This window comes from Heterocephalus glaber, unplaced genomic scaffold, assembly GCF_053883595.1.
Source record: "Heterocephalus glaber isolate CG9 unplaced genomic scaffold, H.glaber_assembly_v1.0 deba00001532, whole genome shotgun sequence".
Taxonomy (NCBI): domain Eukaryota; kingdom Metazoa; phylum Chordata; class Mammalia; order Rodentia; family Bathyergidae; genus Heterocephalus; species Heterocephalus glaber.
In genome coordinates, this window is record NW_028258330.1 from 21,498,618 (window position 1) to 21,523,338 (window position 24,721).

Sequence of the window (24,721 nt, forward strand, 5' to 3'; positions counted from 1 at the left end):
TATAGTGGTGTATTTACCACCTATTTGGTGGTACTTCAAGCTCTGGTCTTCTCCAATATGCTTCCTGTCTGAAGACTTTTTAGACGGATATCTCACACATTTGGTATGAAAGCTAGGATGGAGTGTGCTTATTGTAGACCAGATTCACCTTAATCAGTGCAGACCACAATATGGCTGCTGGTCTTTACCTAAAGATGATCACTGGGGGCAAGCTCAGCACTATGTGTGCCCTCCAGGTTTCTCTAGACATAGTGGCTGTGATTTCATGGAGGACTCTGCAGCAATGACCTGAGTTATACCCAGATCTAATTCCTCACCCTACAGCACTGACTCACCTAGGATTGCTGCTCAAACTGCCATGTGCACATGAATCCAAGGAGGATCTATCTTGCTAAAATGTGAGTTCTAACTCAGAAGATCAAGGGTGGGACCTGAGTCTGCATTTCCCATCTCACGCGTAATGGGACATCACTTGTCTGGACATTATAACCTTCTAGGCTCCTTCTTAATCAAGGTACAAGATTAGCTGTGAAATTATGGAAGTCTGAGTTTATTTACCTTGTTCTGTCAAGTATGGAAATGTGGGATCAGGAAAGTGGAGATGCTTATAACTGGAGAAGAGTATGAGTACATATACATGTATAGCATCTGCCACAGCACCCTGAGCAAGCAGGGAAATCACCCTTTCCTCCTCCCTACCCTGAGGATATCCTCAGTTCAAAGGCAAGCCAGGGGCTGTGTAGGGCTCAGAAATACTGCAAGTAGGTTAAATAAGCAAAGATTTTTAGAAGAAATAAAATGTGCATAAATCATATAGTAAAAAATTATAAATCATTCAGAAAATACAAATATTAGCATAATTTGACTTCACCGTAATTTTTATTTTTGCTACTCTATCTCAGTCTTCTTTCATTAAGTATGTTTTTATCCAATTATAATTTCAGGTCCTAGTGATTTTCTTCATGTAGGACTACATTTCTTAAGTTATCTTTGCTACTAACTTTTTTAAAAAAATAGAATGTATAAGTACTTTATTCTTTTTTTAAATTAGTGCATATTGTTTATACAGATTAATAAGTTTCATTTTTGGCAGATTCACACACACACATAACATACTTTGATCATTTTCACCCCCCATCACCCTCTTGCCCTGACCTCTTCCCTAAGTGCTATAAACTTTTTTAATAGCAAAGTGATATTCACTTTTGTGAAGCAAATCTCTAAAATTTACTTTTTTCTATTGTTTCTTTTTTTTTGTACCAGGGATGGAACTCAGGACTTTAGGCTTTCGAGGCAGGCGGAGCTAAATCCCCGGCCCCTGATACTGTTTCTGACATGAGTGTTCAAATGTGTAACTATAAACAACGCTGTCACTAATAACTTTCATGGACTTTTTGCTGTGTTGGAAATTAACTGTCACCATCTGCTGCCCCATGGTTATATGATACAGCACTAGAAGCAGATAACTTATTTCCTTGGTCAACAGACACAAAGAAATCCTGCTCATGGGGCTGGGGATTTAGCTCAGTGGTTCCACCGCCTGCCTCGCAAGCAGAAGGTCCCGAGTTCGATCTCTGGTACCAAAAAAAACCCCAAAAAAACAAAAAAACAAAAACCAAAAAAACCCCAAAAAACAAAAGACTATAGTTCTTAAAAGAAAAAAAGAAATCCTGCTCAGGAGCCTCACTGTACCTGATTTTGATGTGAGATTGGGTCCTTCACACTAATAAAGTTTAGAGAGGATTTTCAACTGAGTTGGCACAGTAGTGGGCTGAGTCTTGGGAATCTTGGGAGAGGAAATGTTTGCATTTGGAGGCCAAATGGTAGACTGTGGTAGGCAGAATTTGGCCCCTCTCAAGATTCTAAACCTACTAATCTCTGGAACCTGTGGAAGTGATGTGAAAGCACTCTTGAGATTGCTTTGTTATATGGCACAGCTGACCTAAAAAAGGAGTAATTATCTGGAGTCTGTAACAGCAGAAAACTTTCTCAGGCTGGTGGCAGAAGAGGGGACTTGGGTTATGAGAAGGTCTTGAAACATCATTGCTGGTTCTGAAGATGGAAGAGGCCACACGAGAAGAAATGTGGGAGGTCTTAAGGAGTTAAGGGAAATGAATGTGACCTTAGTCTTAGAACCAAATGAAATGAATTCTGCCAGTGATCCAAATGAACTTAGAAGTAAACTGTTTCCTAGAATCTCCAGAAAAGATTGTAGCCTTGCTGAAACTTTGGTTTTGGTCTTAAGATACCCTCAGCAGAGTCCAGCTGAATGTATCTATACTACTGACCTAAAAAAATATGAGATAAATGGATATAATTTTAAATCACTAAGGTTGTGCCAATTTATTATGCAGTAATAGAAAATTAATACACATATGCAGGTAAAATACAAGTGTATAGGTGAGACACAAGTCTGCATCCTGTGGGAAGGGGCAGAGGTTGATCCTGCTGCTTGGCTCATAAAACCTAACTGTTTGGGCATGGAGTAATTTATTTCAGGTCTAAAAGTCTTCCCCAATTTTTCCAGGGCTATCCAGGGCTTAGCCATATTCTGATTAGGCCAGAGCCTGAGCATTTCAAAGGAAGTGAGGATACCTAGACCCCAGCCCTGGTTCTGCCTCTTTATTAGTGGCTGGTGACCTGTAGGCAGGTCATCTTACCTCTGTTCTCAACCTTTCCAACCACTTTTTTTTTTTGGTACCGGGGATGGAACTCGGGTCCTTGTGCTTGCGCAGCAGGCAGCAAAACCACTGAGCTAAATCCCCGGCCCTCAACCACTTTTTATCGTTATCAACTCTCTCTTTGATATTTTCAAAGATTTTGCCAAATAGAATTGACAACTATTACTTATAATAATTGTTTCCCTATTTTTACTAACCAAAAGTATATAATTGCAAACCAGAGTAAATAAAAAAGAACAATGGTAGTTAACATTTACCGAGTGCTTATTTGCCCCACAGTGAACCCTTTTCTCTAACCTTGTCAACCCTACATTTACCCACATTGTCGGTCTTACACTGGGATGTATCATCTCAACTACTGATTAATGTTTGTGGTCTTTGTTCCTTCCTTCAAAGCAGAAACTTCTAGTCCTAATGCTGCCATCCTAATACGCAAAAACTTTGGGCAGAGAGCTCCACAGTTACTGTGAGTCACCTGGACAGCAACTCTCTACTATTTTACACAGGCCCAGAGAACTGGCCCTGGGAAGGGAGACAGGTAGCCTGAGATGCTGGGTAGCAGGGTGACTAGCAGCAGAGAAGAGCTCACTGATCCACTTATGTCTCCATTTTCTCCTGCCACACACCAAAAGTTTGGTGATTCTGTTGAAGACACATGGGGGTTGAGGAGGAACCAAGTGGCAGGATGAGGGATGGATGTGGGTCTGCAGAAGGATGGGCTGCCCACTGAGGCTCTCTGTACTCACCAGGGAGGCTGCCGGCTGGTGTGCGGATGGTGTGGAGGAATCCGGAGAGGGTCTACTTCTCTGGCGGTGGCAGGGGGGAACTCACGTTGGGCACTGCTTTCACTGGCCTTGTCCCACTGCTCATGGATGGGTGTGATGATTCCAGATAGGATGCGAGAACGAAGCTCCTTGCTGTTCTTGTAGGTCCTATAGGAAGTAGAGGAGGAATCAACTGTTTGCTGTTGGCGGTCAACCTTGGATACAGTATTCTGAGGGCGGCGACCTGGGTGGTGGCCCCGACAGCTCTCAGCCTGTGCTTGGCCTGTCTGTAAGGGTGGGAACAGGCTGTCCAGTGGTGGACCTAGGTGTGGGGGGACAATAGCCCGGCGCTGTCTCCTTGATTTGGGCCTAAGCTTCTTAGGCATCTGAGTTGCCCCTCCTCATTTACCACCCCATTAGAAAGAGGTAAGGGTGTAGGGGCACAGGGCTGGACTGGCTGCTCCTCTGTCCCCAACCCTCTCTCAGCTCCATTGTGTGCTCATCACGTGTCATGGGAAGGGTCATGGAAAACAAAGGGTCTGTTGGGAGGATGAACCAGGTTCCTGGTTGGGGTAGGCAGGGCTCAACATCAGTTCTGTCAATAATCCAGGGGTCTTTGGAAAGTGGACCCTACTATTTGTCCCATCCTGCCAAGGCCTTTTTCCTCTGCCCATGCAAGACATGCAATATGAGGTTTAGCTAAAGTAGCAAGGAGTGGGCAGAACTCTAGAGCTCCTAAAAATGTGGTATTTTAAAATGAGCCACATCCTGGGCCATAAAGCAAACTTCACAAATAAAATGATACAGAATGTTCCTTGACCACAGGGAGTCATACTAGGAATCATAACAGAAAGGAAGTCTCTGAAAAAATGTAAATTAACACATTTGTAGATAATCCAAGGGTCAAAGAGGGAAGTTCTGAAAAAACATCCACAGTACTAAATTAAAATAGAAATTCACATATTAGAATATGTGGAATACAGCTAAACCACTGTCCAGAAGAAACTTTATAGCGCTAAATGCTTATATTAGAAAAGAGCTGGGGGTTTAGCTCTGTGCTGCCTTGTGCCTGCCTTGAAATCACAAGGTCCTGAGTTCGATCCCCAGTACAAAAAAAAAAAGAAGAAAGATCTCAAATCAATCAACAGAATTCTGACCTCAATGGGCCAGGGATTTAGCTCAGTGGTTCCGTTGCTTGCCTTGCAAGCACAAGGACCTGAGTTCGATCCTTGGTACCAAAAAAAAAAAAAAAAAAAAGAATTCTGACCTCAAGAACCTAGAAAGAAGAGCCAATCAAACCCAAAGCACGTAGAAGTAGGGAAATAAGATGAGAAATCAATAGTACTAAAAAGAGGAAAATAGAAGAAACTAAGGAAACAAAACGCTAGTCCTTAAAAAGTGAATAAGATTAATAAACTTCTAGTAAGACTGACAAATGTAAAAAGAAAAAAGACAAAAGATTTGTAACCACTGAAGAGATGGCAAGAGAATGCTAATGACTTAATTCAACAACTTAGAATAATTAATTCTTTAAAAACTATAAATAACTCAGTCAAATACATAATCTGAATAGTACTAACACTCTCAGTAAAATATTAACAAATTGAATAAAAATTGCATAAACAATTATAAGCCATGAACAAAGCCGGGCATGGTGGTGCACACTGGTAATCCCAGTACTCAGGAAGCTGAGGCAGAAGGACTGCCTTGAGTTTGAGGCCAGTCTGGGCTACACAGTAAGTTCAAGCCAGCATGAATTATATGAGACCTTGTCTCAAAAAAATCCAAAAAACAACAAACAAAAAACCCCACAACCAAGCAGTATTTACTCTAGGCTGGTCTAACATTTACAAATCAATACAATCTATATCAATAAGGGAAAAACCTCATATCCATTGATACAGAAAAAACCCCACAAAATCCAACATGGTAACTCTATTTATAATTTTTAAATATTCACAAAAACTAACAATAGAGGGAAGAATACAGAATTTCCTCAGCTTAATAAAACATATCTACAAAAAATCCTACCTCTAAAAATATATTTAATGGTGAAACACTGAATACTTTGTCTTTAATAACTGGGAACAAGGCAAGGATGTTCTCTTTCACCACACTTATTTAACATAACACTAGAAGTTATAGGCATCACATAAGGCAAGATAAACAAGAGGCACAGATATCAGAAAGTGCGGAATAAAATTGTCTCTATTTGCTTATGACGTGATAGTCTACCTTGACATTTCCAAGGAAATCTACCCAAAAAACTCATTGGGTATTAGGGAAATGTAAATTAAAACCATAAGATATCACTGCACATCTATCAAAATAATAAAAATTAATATATTAACAATAATATAAGATACAGAGAAACTGAACCACTCATTCACTAGTAGTGGGTAGAAAGTGGTAAAGACATGATTTTAATTTCTTATAAAACTAAACATGAAATTGCCACTGCAGTCTGGGTAAATGAAAATTAAGTTGACACAAAAGCTTGTACATCAAAGTTCACAGTGCCTTTATTTGTAATAGTCAAAAACTGGAAACAACCCAAATGTCCTTTAACTAGTGAATGGTTAAACAGTGGGACATACATAGCATGAAAATACTAGAGCCAACAAAAGATACAAATTATTAACATATACCATAACTCAGATGGATCACAAAAGTTATGCTGAGTGAGAAAAGTCAATCTCCAAAGGTAACATATTATGTAATCTGATTATGTAAATAAATTGCCACCAGGGGCTGGGGATTTAGCTCAGTGGTTTCGCTGACTCCTGTGCAAGTGCAAGGACATGAGTTCGATCCCTAGTACCAACAAAAACAAAACAAAACAAATTGCCACCAGGTTAGAGAACTAGGATAGGTATAGTTAGCAAAGAGCATCAGGAGGGATCCTTGTGGTAATAAAAATATTTTGTATCATTATAGCTAAGTTAGTAACTGGCTGTAATGTTGTAGTATGGTTTTGTAAGATGTTACCATTGGGGTTAAATGTATAAAGGCTACAAAAGGGTGTATTATTTCTTACAACTGCATGCTAAGGCTCCAATTACAGGATCTCAAAATTAAGTTTAATTTAAAAATACTTTTATGTATCACCATAAAATAAACTGGGACCCAAGGAGGACAAGTAGAGAAGCAAGGTGGATGAGGCACAGGGACCTCTATTTCTGCCCTGACCCTTTGAACAAGAGCAACTCCATTCTTACTAGCTTGATATGTCAATCTTGAAGAATGCTATACATGAAGAAAGAGTCCCACAGATGCACAACCATCACTTCAATGGCTTGGAAGTCCTATGAGCCTGTGGCCCATATGAACCCTGCACAGATCATGCTCCTATCTGGCACACAGAACCTGGGAGACTCTGTTGCCTCCTTGCCCAAGCTAGGTGGGGAGAAATGTAACTCCCCTTCCCTTTCAATCAGATGAGCTAGGAGTGATACAGGTGGGAGGTCTCTAAGACCATCCAGGTAGATGTTTACTTGTAGAACTTGGCCCTGATTCAAGAACCGCCAAGTCCTATAACATAAGTTCTTACATAATTTCTAAGCTTTGGTAGAACAACTGTCATTTTGGTAGTGGCAAAAGCCTTTTACCCTGTCTGACATAAAAAGGGCTTCGCAGGAAGGAACAAAACAGGTTTAAATTCCTTAGCAAATCCAGTGTTCCTACACAGGGCAAGTGACCTAACAGGGAAGGGCCTGGGAGAGGTAGGTAGCTAAAAGCAGGCAGCATAGTGCTGCTGCCTGGAAGCACAGGAGGCAATCCATAGCCCTGCTCTCAGAGACTCAGTTTCCATAGAGATGATTCCTGCCAATTAGCTTGTTTTCTCCTTTGTGTATTACTAAGAGCTGGGCTCAGTACTAAACAGTCTACGGGCTGACATCCCAATGGGTTCCCAGAACAACACTCTGTGGCAGTACTTTTTTGCCCCTCACTTCATGGTAATCAAAATGAAAAACAAAATATCCTCCCCTCATATATATGCAAGCCCCAATAACAAATGCATTTAAAAAAACAAATGGAGACACTATCACAACCTTCTTTCATCACTGCTGGGGGCACTAAATACTCTAATGAGCATAAACTGCCTGGTAAATGCCTGGGTTCTTCCATTTCTCTCCCAGTAGAATTCCAGGATGGTACTAAAGACCATACTCCAAGCTCCTTTCCCTGTTCCTGTTGCAGTGTGTACAACACCCAGAAGAGCAGTGGTCTCTGCAAAGCTAGGCCTGGGCTCATTTGCCCTCCTCCTTCCTTCATCTACACACAGTGCATCCAACCTGCCACTAGCAGGCTTCCGTTATTTCATTTTAATGTTATAAAAAAAACATTTCTTAAAAAAGGAAATTTTGTTATATATATATTTTGTAGGGCCAGGGATTTAGCTCAGTGGTTCCACCGCCTGCCTCACAAGTGGAAGAACCTGAGTTCAATCCCTGGTACCAAAAAAAAAAAATTTTTTGTTTAAATATAAATGTATTAAATATAAATATATATATATATATATATATATATATATATATATATATATATAAAAATATATGGCCTAAAACAATTCCTTTTTATTCAGTGTGGCCCAGGCAAGCCAAAGGGTTGGACACCCATTAGTCTACAACATGTGAAACAGACCCAAGCCCTATCCTCAAGATCTCCAAGCAGCTACTCAGAAAATACCCATTTTGAAATGTCTAAAAGGAGGTTTCTGAAATGCCAAATGCAGGGGTCTGGGGAGGCCCCTCTGAGAATTAACACTTAAACTGGAACTCAAGGATGGACAGAAGTAGGCCATGAGAGGTGGGGAAGAGTGCTCTAGGCAGAGGGATGAGGTCTAAAGGGAGAGAAGGAAATGGCATGTGGCTGAGGCAGAGCAACTAAAGGGAAAGTGGTAGAGGGTAAGGTTGGATGGTGAGCAGTAGGCTTTAAGGCCCCATTGAGGATTTAGTTCTTTGTCCCCAAAGCTATGAATATTCATTGGTGGAAAATTCTTTTAAAGGAATAAAAATTTTAATTGTGATAAAATACACATTAACGTGAAACTATCATCTTAACCATCTTTAAGCATATAGCTCAGGGGAATTAAGTATATTTACATTGTTTTACTATCATCACCATCCATCTCCAGAACATTTTCTTTCTAATCTAAAACTTTATGCTCATTAAACATTAATTTCCCATTCTCTTCTCCCCCTGCCCTGGGCAACAACCATTCTATCTTCATCTCCATGGATTTGACAGTTCTAGGTACCTCATATAAGTATGTACAATCATACATTTTTTTTTGGTGACTGGCTTATTTTAGTTAGCACAATGCTCTCAAAGCTACAGTCCATGTTGTATCATGTCTGAAAATTTCCTTCCTTTTTAAGGTTGGATAATATCCTACTCTGTGATACATACACACACAAACACACACACACACACACACACACACATATACCAACACACACAACCATTTTATTTTTCCATTCACCAATTAAAGGAAACTTGGGACTTGGGTTGCTTTCACTTTTTGGCTATTATGAATAATATTGCTATGAATATAGGTGTACAAACATCTCTTCAAGATTCTGCTTTCAATTCTTTTGGGTGTATGCCCAAGGGAATTGTTGGATTTTAATTGTTTTTTGAGAAACTGCCATTCTATTTTCCACAGTGGCTGTACCTCACATTCTCATTAACACTGCACAAGCATTCTGGTTTTTCCACATTCCCTGCTTCCCTCCCTCCGAAATCCTGAGGTCAGTAAGAGGGAGAAAAAGGCCCCAAAATGGGATAAAGCATAAATAGGGGCCTGTCAGGCCTGATCAGACTTAAGTGAGTCCTTCACAAATAAATGTGACAAAGCAAACAGACTGCTTTTAGTAAACAACAGCAGCTTCTCAGTAAACAGGGCAAATGGACTTAAAGGAAGTATACAACCCCCCTGGTGCTGAGAAGTCCAGTAATTGCATACATACCTGAGCAGGCCGTCCTTGGGCATCCAAGTCATAAATATTTCACCCCAGATTCCTTAGCCCCTTCAATACCTATATAAGCCTCATTCCTTTCCCAGTTAATTGCTAATCTCTCTCTCCCCAGTGTTAGCCCATCCTCTCATGGATGAAATCTCTCCCAGCTAGCTACCACTAGCTCTCCTTCCCAATCTCAGCCCATCCACACATGGATGTGATAAACTCGGCTTTTTCCAGCTAGCTGCTAGAATCTCCTGATTTTGGTTTCAGATTTTAGTCTCTGTTTACTGGAACAAACTTTCAAAAGCCTGTTTTTGACAAGTGGATTCTTTATGACACTAACCATATATCAAACAGAAAAATTCACTGCACTGATTAATCTAAGCATCGTAATTCTTGTGACCATATATATCCTCAGTGAGACACAAAGGACAAGAAAGAAACAACTGGAAAGAAATCACACTTGGAACTTTAGCTTTGTTTTTGGTAGGCGCTGACTCACAAACTATTTGTGCACATTTGAGGATCAAGCAATGAGTATATATGGATGCTGTTGGGGATCAGAGTTCTTGCTTAAGGAGAAAGGGAATGTAAGTTTGGAACAAAAGAAGAATATTGTGTTAGATTAAAAAACAGAGGAATCAGTTTTTACTTCTTGTAACTTAATAAAAAGATTCCTAGCTCTGTACACTAAAAAGGCCTAGAAGCCACGACATCTCAGTATTAATGAGAACGTCTAGGGTCCAGATTTTGGTTTTTAAATATGGTTCTCCACAATTAGAAATCATAGCTCTTTAGAGAAATGGCTGATTTCAAGGCAGAGGTAAGGAAAGTACAAAGAATGCCTAAAACATCTTGTAGTGCCAGAAAATAAGGAAATGCTCCAAGATGCCATCAAAAGGACAAAAGAACCAGCTCATATGGCCTCCTACTGGTCAACTCTAGGACAACTTGAACATTCAATGAATGATGTAAATAGACTATAATTCCAAATAAAAAAAGAATCCAAACCCACAAGTCTATACATGTAAAGTATGTATAACACATTAAAAATAAGGACAGGAATAGCAAATTCTTTTATATTAAAAAATTCTAACTGAAAAAGTGAAGAAAGAACGACAGACATAGAAAATTACTGTCTTACAAAAACTGATTCAGCCAAAAATCATCAATAGATACTAAAATCACTGGGCAAAAAACTATTAGGAAACAGAACATTCAGTCTCCTAGCATAACTCCACAGATTATTTTTTAAACACAAAGGAAAACTGTCGGGAGCCATTCTACATAATTTTAGGGAAAAATCATTTCATAATTAAATTATGATTAGGGCGGTCTGAAGCCTAGTCTTCTTGCTTGCAAGTGGACTACGGCATGCAGAAACCTAACTGTTTTTTGCCTCTGGTCACAGCTGAGGCCTCAATGGTCTGTCCTATAACACTGTGATGCTCAAGGGCAAGATTACATCAGCTGAAGACATCCTGGTTCTTTGAGAACCAGGTAGTAATAAAGAGAAAGGTTTCACCTAGGGAAGGAAAAATTCCTTACCAGCTTAACAGGTACCACCCACTGTTGTAAGAAAGCTTTCCTCATCTCACCATCCTTATCCACATAAGCTCTTCATTGACCTAAGACCCTCCTCAGCATAAGATCCTCATAATTCAGGATTACCACAGCCCTGAGTCACCGGATACTCCCTTCAATTACTGTATAAACCCAATAAATAGTGGCAGTGTCTTGTCTTTGCCTGCTCTGAGGCACTGACCTCCCAGCCCCCCATATACTTTGAAATTATGCAAGTCTCTATTGTCTTTTTTTTTTCTTTAGCCCTCACCATCCCCCTTTATAGGCAGTTGGAGGATTGATCGCCCTCCAATAGAAAACAGCTGCCTTGGGCCAGGGATTTGGCTCAGTGGTTCCGCTGCAGGCCTGCTGGCCTCGTAAATACAAGGTCTCAAGTTCAATCCCTGGTACCAAAAAAAAAAGAAAAAAGAAAATAGCTGCCTTTACTATACAAAAATCTGGAAGAACTGTGTTAACCAAGGGATCAAATTTATGAGCATCAATGTTAAGACAGGCATCATAAGGGCCGGGGATTTAGCTCAGTGGTTCTGTCGCCTGCCTTGTAAGTGCAAGGGCCCAAGTTCGATCCCTGGTACCAAAATAAAAAAAAGACAGGCATCATGTCCTGGCTATGAAGCAGTGAGGAGGACAATGGCTCTTCTTTGTAGTGTTCTTGTCAGAAATGTTCAACCTGACTCAAAGGAGGAAACAAATCTGATGAACCCAATCACAGGGAAACAATCTGAACATTCTGCACAACTGACCTTGAGTCTTTATAGAGATACCAATGTTGGAGGTGGAGTAAGTGTCTCAGTGGTAGAGTGCTTACCTACCATGAATGAGATACACACACACAATTCCCAATGTCTTGAAAAACAATAAAATTAAAGTTTAGGAAATTGTGTCAGATTAAAGAGAATCAAAGAGATCCAAAATTAATTCAATGTGTGATTTTTGGATGGATAACGAAAAGAGGACATCATTGGGAAGACTACAGAAATTAGAACATGAGCTGTACATTAGATATTATTGTATCAATACTACATTTCCTAAGTGTGATAACTATATTAAGGTCAGGCAGGAGGATACCCTTGTGATACCCATGCTGTAGTATTTAGAGATGAAAGTTTATAAAGCCTGGAAATTATTTGTCAGATAGTTTAAGAACAAAAAGAATATAGAAAAATTAAGTAAAAGTGGCAAAATATTAAAAATTGGTGAATCTAGGTGATAGGCAATTAATTGGGTGTTTACTGTATTTTTTTTTCAAGTCATCTCTTCAGGGGGGATGGTTTGCAAAGTTCAAAATAAAAAGCTTAGGATGCCAACAGAATGAGAAGACAAGCCACACTGGGAGAAAGTATTTAAAAAACAACTATCAAATGATAGTTATCCAAAATGTACAATAAACTGTTAAAACTCATTAAGGAAATGCATCACCTATTTTAACTTGAGCAAAAAGATCTAAATAGACACTTCACCGAAGAAGAAATATAAAATGGCAAATAAGCATAAGATGCTCCACATGACATCTCTAGGGAACTGCAAATTAAAACAATGAAATACCACTATTAGAATGGCCTAATTCCAAAGCACAGACAACAGAACAACAGTACAGTGGACCTTTGACAGTTGAACTCAATTCATTTTTAAGGAATGGTTGTAACTCAAGTTGGTCAACTGCCTTCAAACTCTCTCCTGTAGGCCACACTTTCTTCCAGGCAGATCTCAGTGTCCTCAGAGGAGACATTGGCCCAGGATTTCTCAATTAACCCCACACAGGAAAGGATGTTGTAATGTTCATTCCAGAACTCTTTAAGGGTTAAATGTGTATCTGAGATTATCTGGAAGCATAAGTGCCTGGCATTTGGGTTATAACTCAAGACTTTGGTTGTAAGTTAAAACTAAAATTACGGTTGTAACCCAAGTTGTTTGTATGTCAGCCCAGTCGTAACTTGAGGGTCCACTGTAACTCTCATTCACTATTGGTGGGAATACAAGATACAGCTACTCTGGAAGATAGTCTATATGGAATCATTTCCAACTACTGGACACTCTGAAAAGGCAAAACTATGAAGACAGTAAAAAGATCAATAAAAAAAAGACCACAAAGAGGGGAATGGGAATGAAGCTCAGAGGATTTTTAGAGTTGAAATAAATCCACATGGTACTATAATGGTGGACACATGTCATTACACATTTGTCCAAACCCACAGAAGGCACAACAATAGCATCAACCTTAATGTATACTACAGTCTTTGGGTGATAATGTCAATGTAGGTTCTCCAATAGTAACAGAGGTACCACTTTAGTGCTGGATGACAATAGGGGAGGCTGATACATGAGAGCATTCTGTACTTCTGGTTGTTTTGCTGTAAATCTTAAATTATTCCAAAAAAGTCTATTTAAAAAAAAAACTGGGATAGGGAACGAACTCACATGGCCCCAGCTCCTCTCTGTAGCCACTGGAGCATCATTTTATTTCTTGGGAGGAGCTTCTACATGAGTCTTCTCTTCAAATAAATAAAAAAGAAAAGTCAAAAGTGACTATGCCCAGGAGTGAAAAATTCTCCTGTTAACTGTCCTTGATTCTCTGGGCATCAAAACCTCATGCCTTATTTCTTCCTTTTGGTTCTCTCTTCCTTTTCCCAGGGAAAAGACATCATTTAGGAGTACCTGTGGAAGTCACCCAGGTCTTCTGCACTGATAAAATCATCTAAGTTCAGAGTCAAGTCTGTCACTTGCTGTGAGCCATATTCCTAGAAAAATGAAAACAGAATGAAAGATGGGGGATATTTCTGGGCTGAGTATATGGGTGGGGAGAACAACAGTATACAACCTAATGAAACACTCATGCTCACAAAGAGAAATATGTTAGGACTCTTTGCAATGTATGAAATACTTTTCTGATGCTTAGGCACTTTTCTGATTTAGGAATACTTCTTTTCCCATATTAGGAAACCTACTTCCCAGGCTCTGGCTTGGCACAGGCATGCAACCAAGGTACCAAATGGATGCACAACTGTGACCTGCAGCAAGCCCAGCAGGAAGAGAAATCTTGTTAATGAGAGTAGCAACAAAGGCTGCAGGGCCACAACATTAGTAGCTGATGAGAAGGGGCACCAGGCTGGCAATACTGGCCAGTACCTAAGGGTGAGAGTATGGGAAGCAGCAGTATTTTCCAAGGTTTGGGGCACTGCTCCTGGAAGCCAGCGTTGAACCTGTTTCAGTGAGCTATCCTAGTTCTTTTTTTTGGTACCGGGTATTGAACTTGGGTCCTTGCACTTGCGCAGCAGGCGGCAAAACCACTGAGCTAAATCCCCAGCCCCCTAGTTCTTTTAATAAGCACTTCTGTTTAAGCCAACCTGGAGGGCTTTTGTTGTTTGCACCTAAGAATCCTATTTGACACAAGATCTAAATGTTCATCCATAAAGGAAGAGATAATGGAATATAATAATCAAAACAAATGAGGTGTAACCTATACGTGTTCCCATGTAAAGACCTCCATACTGAGTGAAAAAAGCTAAGTGCTGTACAATTACAGCAGGATACCTTATAACACATAGAAAACCAAAACAAAAGCCATTGTCCTCAAGGTGCTTTTAGTTCAGTGGAAGATTACAGATATTAAAGCAGAGCACAAATAAATACAAGGTGTGATCACAATATACAGTGAATGTTTTAAGTTTAAAACATTTATTATGGTAAAAGACACATTACAATTAACCTCCTCAAAATACTCTCTTCACTTCAAACACACTTATCCCATGTTCTTTCCACTTTCTGGAGCAGTTCTGGAAGACCTCTTCTGTAACTGTTTTTATGAAGTCTCATAAAAAAATGTAGTGAATGTTGCCGCTGAATGCCATCCAACAGAAAGGCAAACTAGTAAGAACATTACACCTTCTTCACCAGATATGGCACTGTATGACTTCTGGCTCTTCCCTAAAGTTAAACTGATCATGAAAGTGTCATATCTCCACCCAGGCAAAACAGAAAAAAACTTCCCAGGAAACACAGTCATACATCCTGCAAGACACAAAGGATGACAGGAGCCCAAGGTTCCTGCCCCATGCAGCAACACCTACAGATCCAAATAGCCCTGGAGACCACCAGACTTCCTCCACTCCAGTACAAAAATTTCCCACTCCTCTTGGCACTACCCCTCCCCTACCCAAACTCCCCTATAAAATCTCCCCTTGCCCAAGCCCCCAGGGTCAACAGCTTTGTTGCTCTTGACTAGCTGCACCCAAAATAAAACCTCGCCTATTGCTTCATTTTTGACTCTGGTGGTCTCTGCCATGCCTCAGTTTACCCTAACAGAAAGGCAAATATTTTGAATTGATTCAAGACACAGAGCTAGCCATGACAAGTGAAACGAAAGACACTCACAAAGGACTTTCAAAACTACTTCAGAAAGTGGAAAAATGATGGGATAAGTGTGTTTGAAGTGAGGGGGAGTATTTTGAGGTAGATTAATGGCTATGTGTTTTTGCTGTAATAATTTTTTTAAAAACTTAACCATTCACTGTATTTTTCCGTCACAATATGTGATAAGTACTAGGAAGGAAAATAAAATGATGGAGAGGTATAGTTTCGATTTTTCTGGTGGGAGTAGATAGTTAGACCTAAACTTTTGGCAAGTGAAAAAAGAAAGGATGTCAGATAGGCTTGAAAGAATGTTGTGTGTGTGCATGTGTGTGATGGGAGATTGGGGAGGAGAGTTCCAGCATAAGAAAAATGAAGCTCCAAGGCAGCAAAATCTCAGCTTGTTTTAGAAACTAAAAATAACTATCTGGGACTACAATAAGCTTTTCTCTCCTGTGTTGTCACTGAATGGATTTACCTTAATTATTTAGCTATTCTCCTGTGGATGGAAGTCCCTCCTTCATCATATAGGCATTGAACATCTTCACGCACAAAGCTTTTCTATATTTGAGGTTCTCAACTCAGGATAAAGTTCCAGAAGTAGAGTCGCTGGATACAGATCTGGATCCACAGTGTTAAAAGCGTTTCAGAGTAGCTACCTTTAGCAGACCCCTTCGTCTCAGAAACTCACCAGCACATTGATGATCATGCTGTTCTCCACAGGGACAGCTTTCATCAGGAGCTTTCTGGACCCATCCTTGGACTCATAACGGAGGACATACAGGTCTTTATTATCGCTCCACCCAGCTGGTAGCAGTTCTGACTTCTTATCACTGGGACCTGGCTGAGAAAACACCAGGGTTGAGAGAAGAAAAACCATGACCTCAGAAATGGAGCTACAAAGGACCTTACAAATAATCTAATCCCACTCCTCAATTGACAGATGAAGTTATGAAGGTAAAGAGAAGCAACTTGACCAAGGTCATAAAGCAAGTTAGAGGTCTAAGATCTGGGTTTCTGAAATGTTCTCCCCTATCTGGCTACCTTTATGACACAACTGGACCCTGTCAAGAATCTGCAGCTTTGGCTTAATAATCATCTCTCCATTCCCCTGCCAAGAATAAGGCCAATCATCTCAAAGGATAGCATGAACTTCTGCAGCAGTGATTTTCAAAGTTTGAACATTGGTCCATTTGCAATAGGATCACCAAAATGTTGGCTAAAAACACAGACCCTAATGTACCCTCCACCAACGAACTTCAATAGTTTAACAAAAACTATGTGCAATATTCATATATACTCAAAATCTAGCCTAGTGTAGATTTATGTAACAACCACCAGCTTAGAAAACAGCATCCGTGGGCTGGGGATTTAGCTCAGTAGTTCCGCTGCCTGCCTCGCAAGTGCAACATCCCGAGTTCGATCCCCAGTACCAAAAAAAAAAAGAGAAAACAGCATCACCAGTCAGTGAATGTCATCACTAAAGCCTTGGGGAGCATACTCCAACTAACCTCCCTCAACCCCTCTCAACAGTAACCACTACTCTATATTCTTAAAAACTTTTCTTTCAAGTTGTTTTATTGTGCTAACAATCATAAAAATTCAGTTTCAATTGTTTTTGAATTCTGTATAAATGACATCAGTTCTGCTAGTTGCCTTTTATATTCAATAGTGTTTGTAGAGATGCATCAAGGTTGATGCATTCAGCTGCAGCTGACTCACATTCACAACTATAAAGCATTCACTAGTATGACTGTGCTGCAATTTACATGTCCACTTACTGATGATTAGAAGTGTTAAAAAAAAGATTAGATGTGTTTCCAGTTTGTTTTGCTTTATAAACAATGCTCTTATGAATACTCTTGTACACATGTAGATGCATTTCTATATAGTATGCCTGGTGGAAAAACTTAAGAGATTTGTAAATTATAAGAAAAAGGGAAATTGTTTGCAAATAACTACTGACATACACACCAACTAGCAATGTGTGAGAGCTCCTGTTGCTCTATGTAGTCAGCAACACTGCTATTATCCAACCTTTCTATTCTTGCCAGCCTGATGGATCTAAAATGCATCCTCTGTGAATTGTGATGTTTTCTTTTCTCTTCCTTTTTAATAATCTTAAGACACTAAAGTTTAAGACATACTTTTCAAATTTTTTCTATATTTAAAAACAAATTGGGGGGGAAGGGACAAGTAAAAAAGTGAAAACAGAAGCAAAAAATGGAAACAAAGCTTTTGTACATAGACAAGGGGAAGGGGGATCAGGAGAGAGGGAATGGGAAAAAAGAAGTGGGAAGTATCATATACAGGTGCAAATTTCCTATGATGAGTATTATTATGTATGTGTAAAATGTACCAATAAATGTTTTGCTACTAAAAAGATCCAGTGATTTCTAGGTGGGTAAGATTTCTTAAACAAGATCCATAAAAGTAAAAGATGCCACCTTTGAGACTATTCATATGTTCAAAGACAGATGCTACAGACAAAGCTAACAGGCACAGGCTAGGAGAGTATTTGCCACACCTACCAATAAAAAAGTAACTGCCACATAAAGCGAATGCCTGGAAAATGAACAATAAAAATTGGGAACCCAACACACTGGCAAAAAGATAGGAATGAGCAGGGCCGGGGATTTAGCTCAGTGGTTCCGCCACCTACCTTGCAAGCACGAGGTCCTGAGTTCGATCCCCAGTACCAAAAAAAAAAAAAAAAAAAAAAAAAAAAAAAAAAAAAGATAGGAATGAGCAAAAGAGCACCTAATATTATACCAAAAAGCTTGTTCAACTTTACTAGCAATCTGAAAAGTGACGGCTAAAATAATGAGACATTGGGTTACATCCATCAGACTGATATTGCCATTTTTCTACTTTTTGCCAGATGTTTGTGTGGGTATGGGGAGACCTCCAGGCACTGCTGGTGGGCATTCAAACTTATCCAGCTACTTTCAGGAGCAATCCGGCAATATTAAGTACAATTGGGGGAGCTAAAACACCATGATCCAGATTCCCTACTTTAGAAGAAATCCTATGTACAGATAGATATACAGGAGATATAACAGGGCATCTTCAGCACAGCCTTGAGTAGGGCAGCCAGAGTACAGGCAAAATGCAAATATACTTATAGTGGAGTGCTATACAGCAGCCAGAATAAACAAACTAGATCGAATTGTAGCATTATGGACAAAAGTTAAAAAAAAAAAGGTTTAAATAAAAGTTCAGAAAAAATGAGGTTTACAGTCAAGTACTATTTATGCAAAAAAAAAAAAAATTAAAAGCACACAGAAAATACTACATACTTTTTCATGGGTACTTATTTATATTACTCAACATGGACCAGACCAAGTGGAGCAAGGAGGTCTGTATTCAGGAGAATACAGTGGGAAGGCGTGGGACCAGACATAAAGAACACCAGCAAAACACAAAGGTCTAGCAGCGCAGGAATTTCCATATACCAAGGACAAAGGTAGGCCAGGAATTTAAAATTGCTAGCTGTCCTCTTTGGTCACCTCTGGTGATCAGGAATCCACTAAGAAAACTGAAGATGTTGCAAATGGCATGGTTTAAATCCACCTGGATGACAATGGCACAGGCCCGAAGCAGAGAAATGAGAGTGGCAAAAAACAAAAGTGAAACTATCAAACCATTCTTCTAAGTGGGAAAGAGAAACTGTTCTCTAACCCCAAAGGGTAAATTTCCTATGACATGCTGAGTGTTGTGGATTTACTTTGGAAGCCAGGGATGTGAGGATATGCATTATCTTTGTTCTGTCAAGGGCCTTTAATTTCTAATATATCCTTCATGTACAGCACTCAATCTACCAGGATTCTCTCTTGAAATAGATAATTTGGTCTGTTCATCACTCCATCCCCTTGGCTTCCAGAGTAAGGCAGGATTTTTGAGGTCAGGTAAGGCTGATAGCTCTCACTGTGGTGGGACTGATGTTCCCCAGACAACCAAGGTAGGATTGACAGGACAGCCCTAGTATTATCAGGCCAAACCTGGCAATGGATTGCCTTCTGGGCCCTGAGATTAAATATCAAGTACTGCAGAAGCCACTGCTGGAAAGTAGCCAAAGTGCAGTCTTCTAGTGTAACGTTCTCAGATGAAAACTGTAAGGACTTAGAGGAGCTGAGACTTGCCCAAGATCATAACAAGTTAGATGCAGAGCTAGGTTTGAAATTCAGAGCTCCTGGCTGCCCAGGTTCCCACACAGGTCCATCAGACTAGCCCCAAGAAAGTAAAGATAATTTTCTTTGGCAAAATCCTGAGGCTAGAAGTATTCCTTAATGGGCATGAATTCATCTCAATGCCTCTGAGCTAAAATATACCCAAAGAAACTCCATTTTGGGCATTTTCTCTTTCTACATAATCCTTAGATTCCCACAGCAGAAAACCAATTTCTCTAACCTGTTTATGGCCACAGCTTAAGTCTCCTTGCCACCTAAACCACTTGACACAGCTACATAGCTCGCAGAGCACTGGGGCTGTCTTCAAGAAGGAAATTCAAATGTTAATTTTTATTCAAGTCAACAGATACTGCTCTTCTAATCAACTTTCACACACACAATTCTGCTGGGCCAGTGTAGACAAATCAAAAGAGAAAGCAGACAACCTAGCTTTCTATTCAAATGTTCATGTATTATACAGTCAAGTCTTGGGACCCTTGTTTCTCTCTTATCACTTACAAGGGTAGGGAGCAGGAGGTGGCTGGAGGAATGCAAACATCTTCCAAGCTTGGAAAACACTTGGTTTCAGCTGAATCTGCTGGCCCCATGCTGCAAAAACTAAACTCCCTCTTAAATAAACTAACAGGAAAGATGCCATTCCAAAGGTCTTTTATTGTGAACCACAGCAGACTCAGCAGAAGTGAGAGCAATCGAAGCCCCAAAGCCTCTTCAGGAGAAAAGGTTGAGAGAAGTGCAAATGAATTACACTCCAGTTTGCAATGCAAACATTTGTTCCCTCTCAGGTGTGCAATATTTAGCACTGAGGTGGACAGAGAGACAGTGGGCAATGCCTCCCAAAACTCCTATTCCACAGGCTCATTGATCTCCCCAAAGATATCTGGAGCCAGGATCACTTTTTGATCTAGAGGAGCTGAGCAAGGGGCACCATGAGCAGAAACACCTTTGGGAATGTGTCAGGGACTTCTTTCTTTATTTTTACAAATCAGCATTAAAAGGAGAATACAGTATATTCTTTCTGTACATTTCACTTGAAAATTTGAGGGTCTGCAAGCCAAGTCCCCCAAGCATTGCCCCAGGAGCCGAATATTCAGGTTTAATTACAGTGTTGGCACTCTGTGATAAATAAGTAGGTTTTGGGTTGTAGTTTGGGCACTCAGTCTCTAAAAGGTTCGCCATCGCTGGTCTAGAGTGACACCAACTGAAAGGCACTGACCTATCTAAAATGATGTCCTAACCTGCCAAAGTGCCTTAGAGGTGGTCACAGGATGTGTGAAGGAATGAGTGGTGGCAGCAAGCCTGCAGTGTTAATGTATGTCTCTGTAACAAGCTCCTAGTCCTGGGAAAGAGGAAGGAGCTCTGACAGTGAGGCAGAGCAGAAATTGCTGGTTATGTCCAAAGCAGGCTGTGAGCAGTGCAGGCTATAAAGTTAACCCTACAACTGGCTTGCTTGTTTGAGAAGGGAGTCTGGCCAAAGCCTATGTACCAAGGTCAAAGTGACTCTTACCCAAAATACCATTCCCACAAAACCTTCTTCACTACAAGGACAAGGTTATTTGCCAACTACAACCCTATATTTTGTCTGTCCTGTTTCTAATTCTAAAATGCTTTGTCTTTTCCTTTACAAGCCTTGCCTGCATCAGTAACATGTCCATAATAACTACACGTCCCCTCACGTAGCCCCTTTACCATGATGACCATAATGTCATCAATAAATAGCACTAGCTTGGACTGGCCAGGTTCTTTGCTGGTTGCTCAGCACTGGCCATCCTGGCTCCCTATTTCTCTGTCTATTTAATTCTGTCTTTTGAGTTTTTCTTTAACTCTTGCATCATAACACTGAGCAAGAGATCAGAACCCACTACAAGGGTCCCCAGTAACTAGCTCCCACAGGATGAGAGTAAAGGGAGGGAGGAGGATGTTGAGGGGGTAGAGGGCAGGGCAGACCTATTCCATCTATGAGATGTGGCCAATGGGGAGAAGCTCCAAGGTTAAAATCAAGTTTTACTCCTCTCTCCAACCTATCACCACTTACACCATCCTACACAACAGCTTTCTGGTAGAACTTTCCAGGAAAAATTGAAATAAAATGATTGGGGCAAGAAAAAGTCATTAAAAATTAGAAAACTGGACAAATGGGCCAAGCAAGGAGACTTAAGACCTCTGCTGTAGGGATGGAAGGACTACGCAATGAAAGGGGAGCCTGAAACCTGGGAATAGAGAGAGGAGGGTTTCTTTATTTGGTCCCGAAGTCTGAAATGCTGAAAAGCAAGGTATGAAGTACACTGTAAAAGGAAATCCAGGGAGAGAAATCTGGGAGGAGGAAATGGTTCTTGCTTCCATAGGTATGTGTGTAAGGCCAGCCATTTTCCCACTGTGCCCCAATCCCAGTCCTAGAGCCCATTCAAGGGATGAAGGATGAGTGTGGAGATGGTAATGGAGATGCTGAATGTGAGTCTGGGGTCCCAGGAAGACACCAGTTTTGGAAAAAAAAAAAAAAAAAGAAGAACCAGAAAGCAATGATAGTTCTTGTGCTCTGATTCCTATTGATGCGTGTAATGTGTGAAAGGGGTATAGTGGTCTTAGTCCTTAGTTTTATGGGGGAGAAGGAATAGAAATAGTGGTGAGGGGAAGGGGATATACCTGGGGATAAGTGCTGAGAATGTATAAGGTGTGTTTGAGGAGGGATTCTTAAGGCTGAGTCAAGAGAGGAAAATTAATAAGATGGTGATGTGAGAATTGAAGCAGTTAGAAATGAGAGGAAGTTTAAAAATCTCATTGCAAGAGGCAAGAGGTGGGGTGGCCTGCCCTCTGGAGCTGGTCTTGGTCCTGAGAGTTCAAGGATGGTGACCTTGAAGAGCAGGTCTGCAGTGCTGAGTGCTCATGTGTATGTGGGGAGCATGGCTGGGAGGGTACTGTCTCTGACAGAGCAGGTAAGAACCAAAGGACCAATTAGGAGGCCAGACCCAGTTCTCTCAGGAAGCTGATGTGGAGGTTAAGGGTCACAGGAAAGGACAGGGAAGACAGGAGAATACTACAGCAAAGAATTAGCAAGGTAGGCTGGACCCAGTAGCCCTGGGGATCTGTAGAGATGTAACAAAGCCCCAGTTCTTGAGAGGCAGAAAATGGGGATGGTAAAGTGGGAGAGACTGGCCAGGTGGTGACAGGTATGGGGAAGACTCTCACACCGAGGGTCCTGAAGTGGGTGTGTGGGAGGTGGTAGTTCCCTAGAGCCTGAGCTGCGGATGACAGTGGTGAGTGGACTTCACTGGGTCCTTCAGTAACAGGTGAAGGATGTGTGGGTTCTCGGGGCCTATGCTGAGGGGTGAAGACGGTTCTTTGGACTCGGGGTGAGCTCAAACCTCACTCCTATGCCCGCGCTTAGATCCAGATGTCTGGTGGAGGCTCGAGCTGGGTATAGGGCAGTACTGAGTACAGTCTCCCCAAACCCACTCCGGTGTGTGGTCAGGAGCTTTGAGGGGGAGGGGATGGGTTTCCGTGACCCATTCACACAATCTTGTCCTGAGAGACTACAGGATTGTGCTAACACAGCTTTCGGTCCTTGGGTTTTGTTTACAAATCGCGTTTTACCAGCTGTATTGCGAAGGCCTCGGGCCAGGGCTGGGAGCTAACTTAACTCTACGCCTTGTTTTTACAAACCAGATCAGGGCCCCCAGGGCAAGGACTTGAGGGTGGGGGCTGGGGAGATCAGGCCTCTGGCCATCTGATTCAGGGCAGAGGACAGGCCCCACTCCCTCCCCCGGCTGGCTCCGTGACGTACCTGATCGCCGGCACCCAAGCCACAGTAGCCGTGTGTCACCACCTCCCAGTGCAGGAAGCAGACGAGCGCGTCCTGCGCGCAGGTGATCACCGGCGCCGCCGAAGCGAAAAGTACCTCCAAGCCCGCCATGAACACCCGCAGCTTCTGTGGGCGGAAGAAAGTGTGGTGGGGAAGTGAGCTGGCTCCGCCCTCGTAGTAAGTCTAACTTTGTAGGGTTCTACCGCAGGTGCCGGGTCTCCACCCCGAACCAAAATGGAGCAGCCCGAGGAGTGTGGCTTGGCCACCGGAAGTACCTCCAAGCGCCGGCGCAACTTTGCTTTGCCCATCGGGCTGGAAACGCGAGCGCGATCCTGAAAGGTTCCGCTAGGCCTGGCATACGCATCTGGCCCAAATCCGGCAGGACCGCTCATTTTCCCATCCACTCGTACAGTTGGTATTAATGGTAGTATCATTTCACAGATGTACGGAGGAATAATTTGAGCAAGATGATACAGCTAGCCAGTGAGTGGCAGAGATGGTACTAGATCCTAGCTGTCTAGCTCCTAAGACAGCATTATGTGTTTATTGTGTGTTACATCTTGTGCCCAAAGCTTTACACCACCCTCTCAACAAATCTTAAAGGGAAAATCAAAGGAAAGCAGAGTTGAAGCCACTTACCCAAGAAGACAAAACTTCTGATCAGATTCCAGCCATTTATTTGCCTCTCCTTTATGATTTTTAATACCCATTATTTATTTAACAAGTTTCTTGAAGTTGTTATTGTTTTTACTCAAATAAATTTAGTTTTCCTATCCTAGGCAGTACCGTAGCCCATGCAACTGTCCTCTGTCACTTGGATGCCAGGCAGTAGCCTGTGAGCTCCATCCTGTCTGCCTATATCTGTTCTGCACCCTGCAACCAAAGAGATCCCATTAGAACACAAGTCAGATCTTGTCCTTCCTCTCCAAACCTTGCGTGTTGCCAGTATTATAGACAGCTAAGTTAGTTAAAAAATATTGTAAGGCTGTTAGGCAGCGCTGGGACCCCAGCACAGAAAACAATTGAGACGCATTTGCTAAAAGGTCAGGATTTAAACCGGAAGAACTACTACACCCACATACTTCCCTTAGGGATGAATAGCAGTGATTGATATTCTAAATAGGTATCAATGACCTTGGACATGGACCAAACCTCTTAGCTCATTCATTCCAGGAAATCTTTCCCCATTTGATTGCCATTTAATCAATATTACCTAAGTAACTATACTTGTTGTAATTTTATTGGTTGATCATAGTTTTGTCCCATCTCATGATTTCCCATTGGATCAATATTACCTAAGAGATGATACTTGTAATCTTATTAGTTGACTGTAGTTTTGTCCCACCTTGTACCTGCCTCACCTCATGGGTTTGCTCAAGAAAATTCCTTTGAG

General features: G+C 41.2%; 1 protein-coding gene across 6 annotated transcripts in view; it reads right to left on the bottom strand.

Annotated features, from left to right (window-relative positions):
• The window catches only part of Psmf1 (proteasome inhibitor subunit 1), a 41,606-nt gene that overhangs the window by 10,600 nt on the left and 6,285 nt on the right, over nt 1-24,721 (bottom strand). For 3 of the 6 annotated variants that reach the window (XM_021254947.2, XM_004840646.4, XM_013070675.3), the window contains exons 2-5: nt 23,311-23,454; nt 16,034-16,186; nt 13,651-13,733; nt 3,428-3,613 (exon numbers count right to left, since the gene is read on the bottom strand). In XM_021254947.2, coding sequence (XP_021110606.1) covers nt 3,428-3,613; nt 13,651-13,733; nt 16,034-16,186; nt 23,311-23,454 — 566 coding nt within the window. Of the gene's footprint in view, nt 1-3,427; nt 3,614-13,650; nt 13,734-16,033; nt 16,187-23,310; nt 23,604-24,721 lie in introns of those variants that run through there. The other 3 variants (XM_021254948.2, XM_087188764.1, XM_087188765.1) reach the window with 3 other exon arrangements.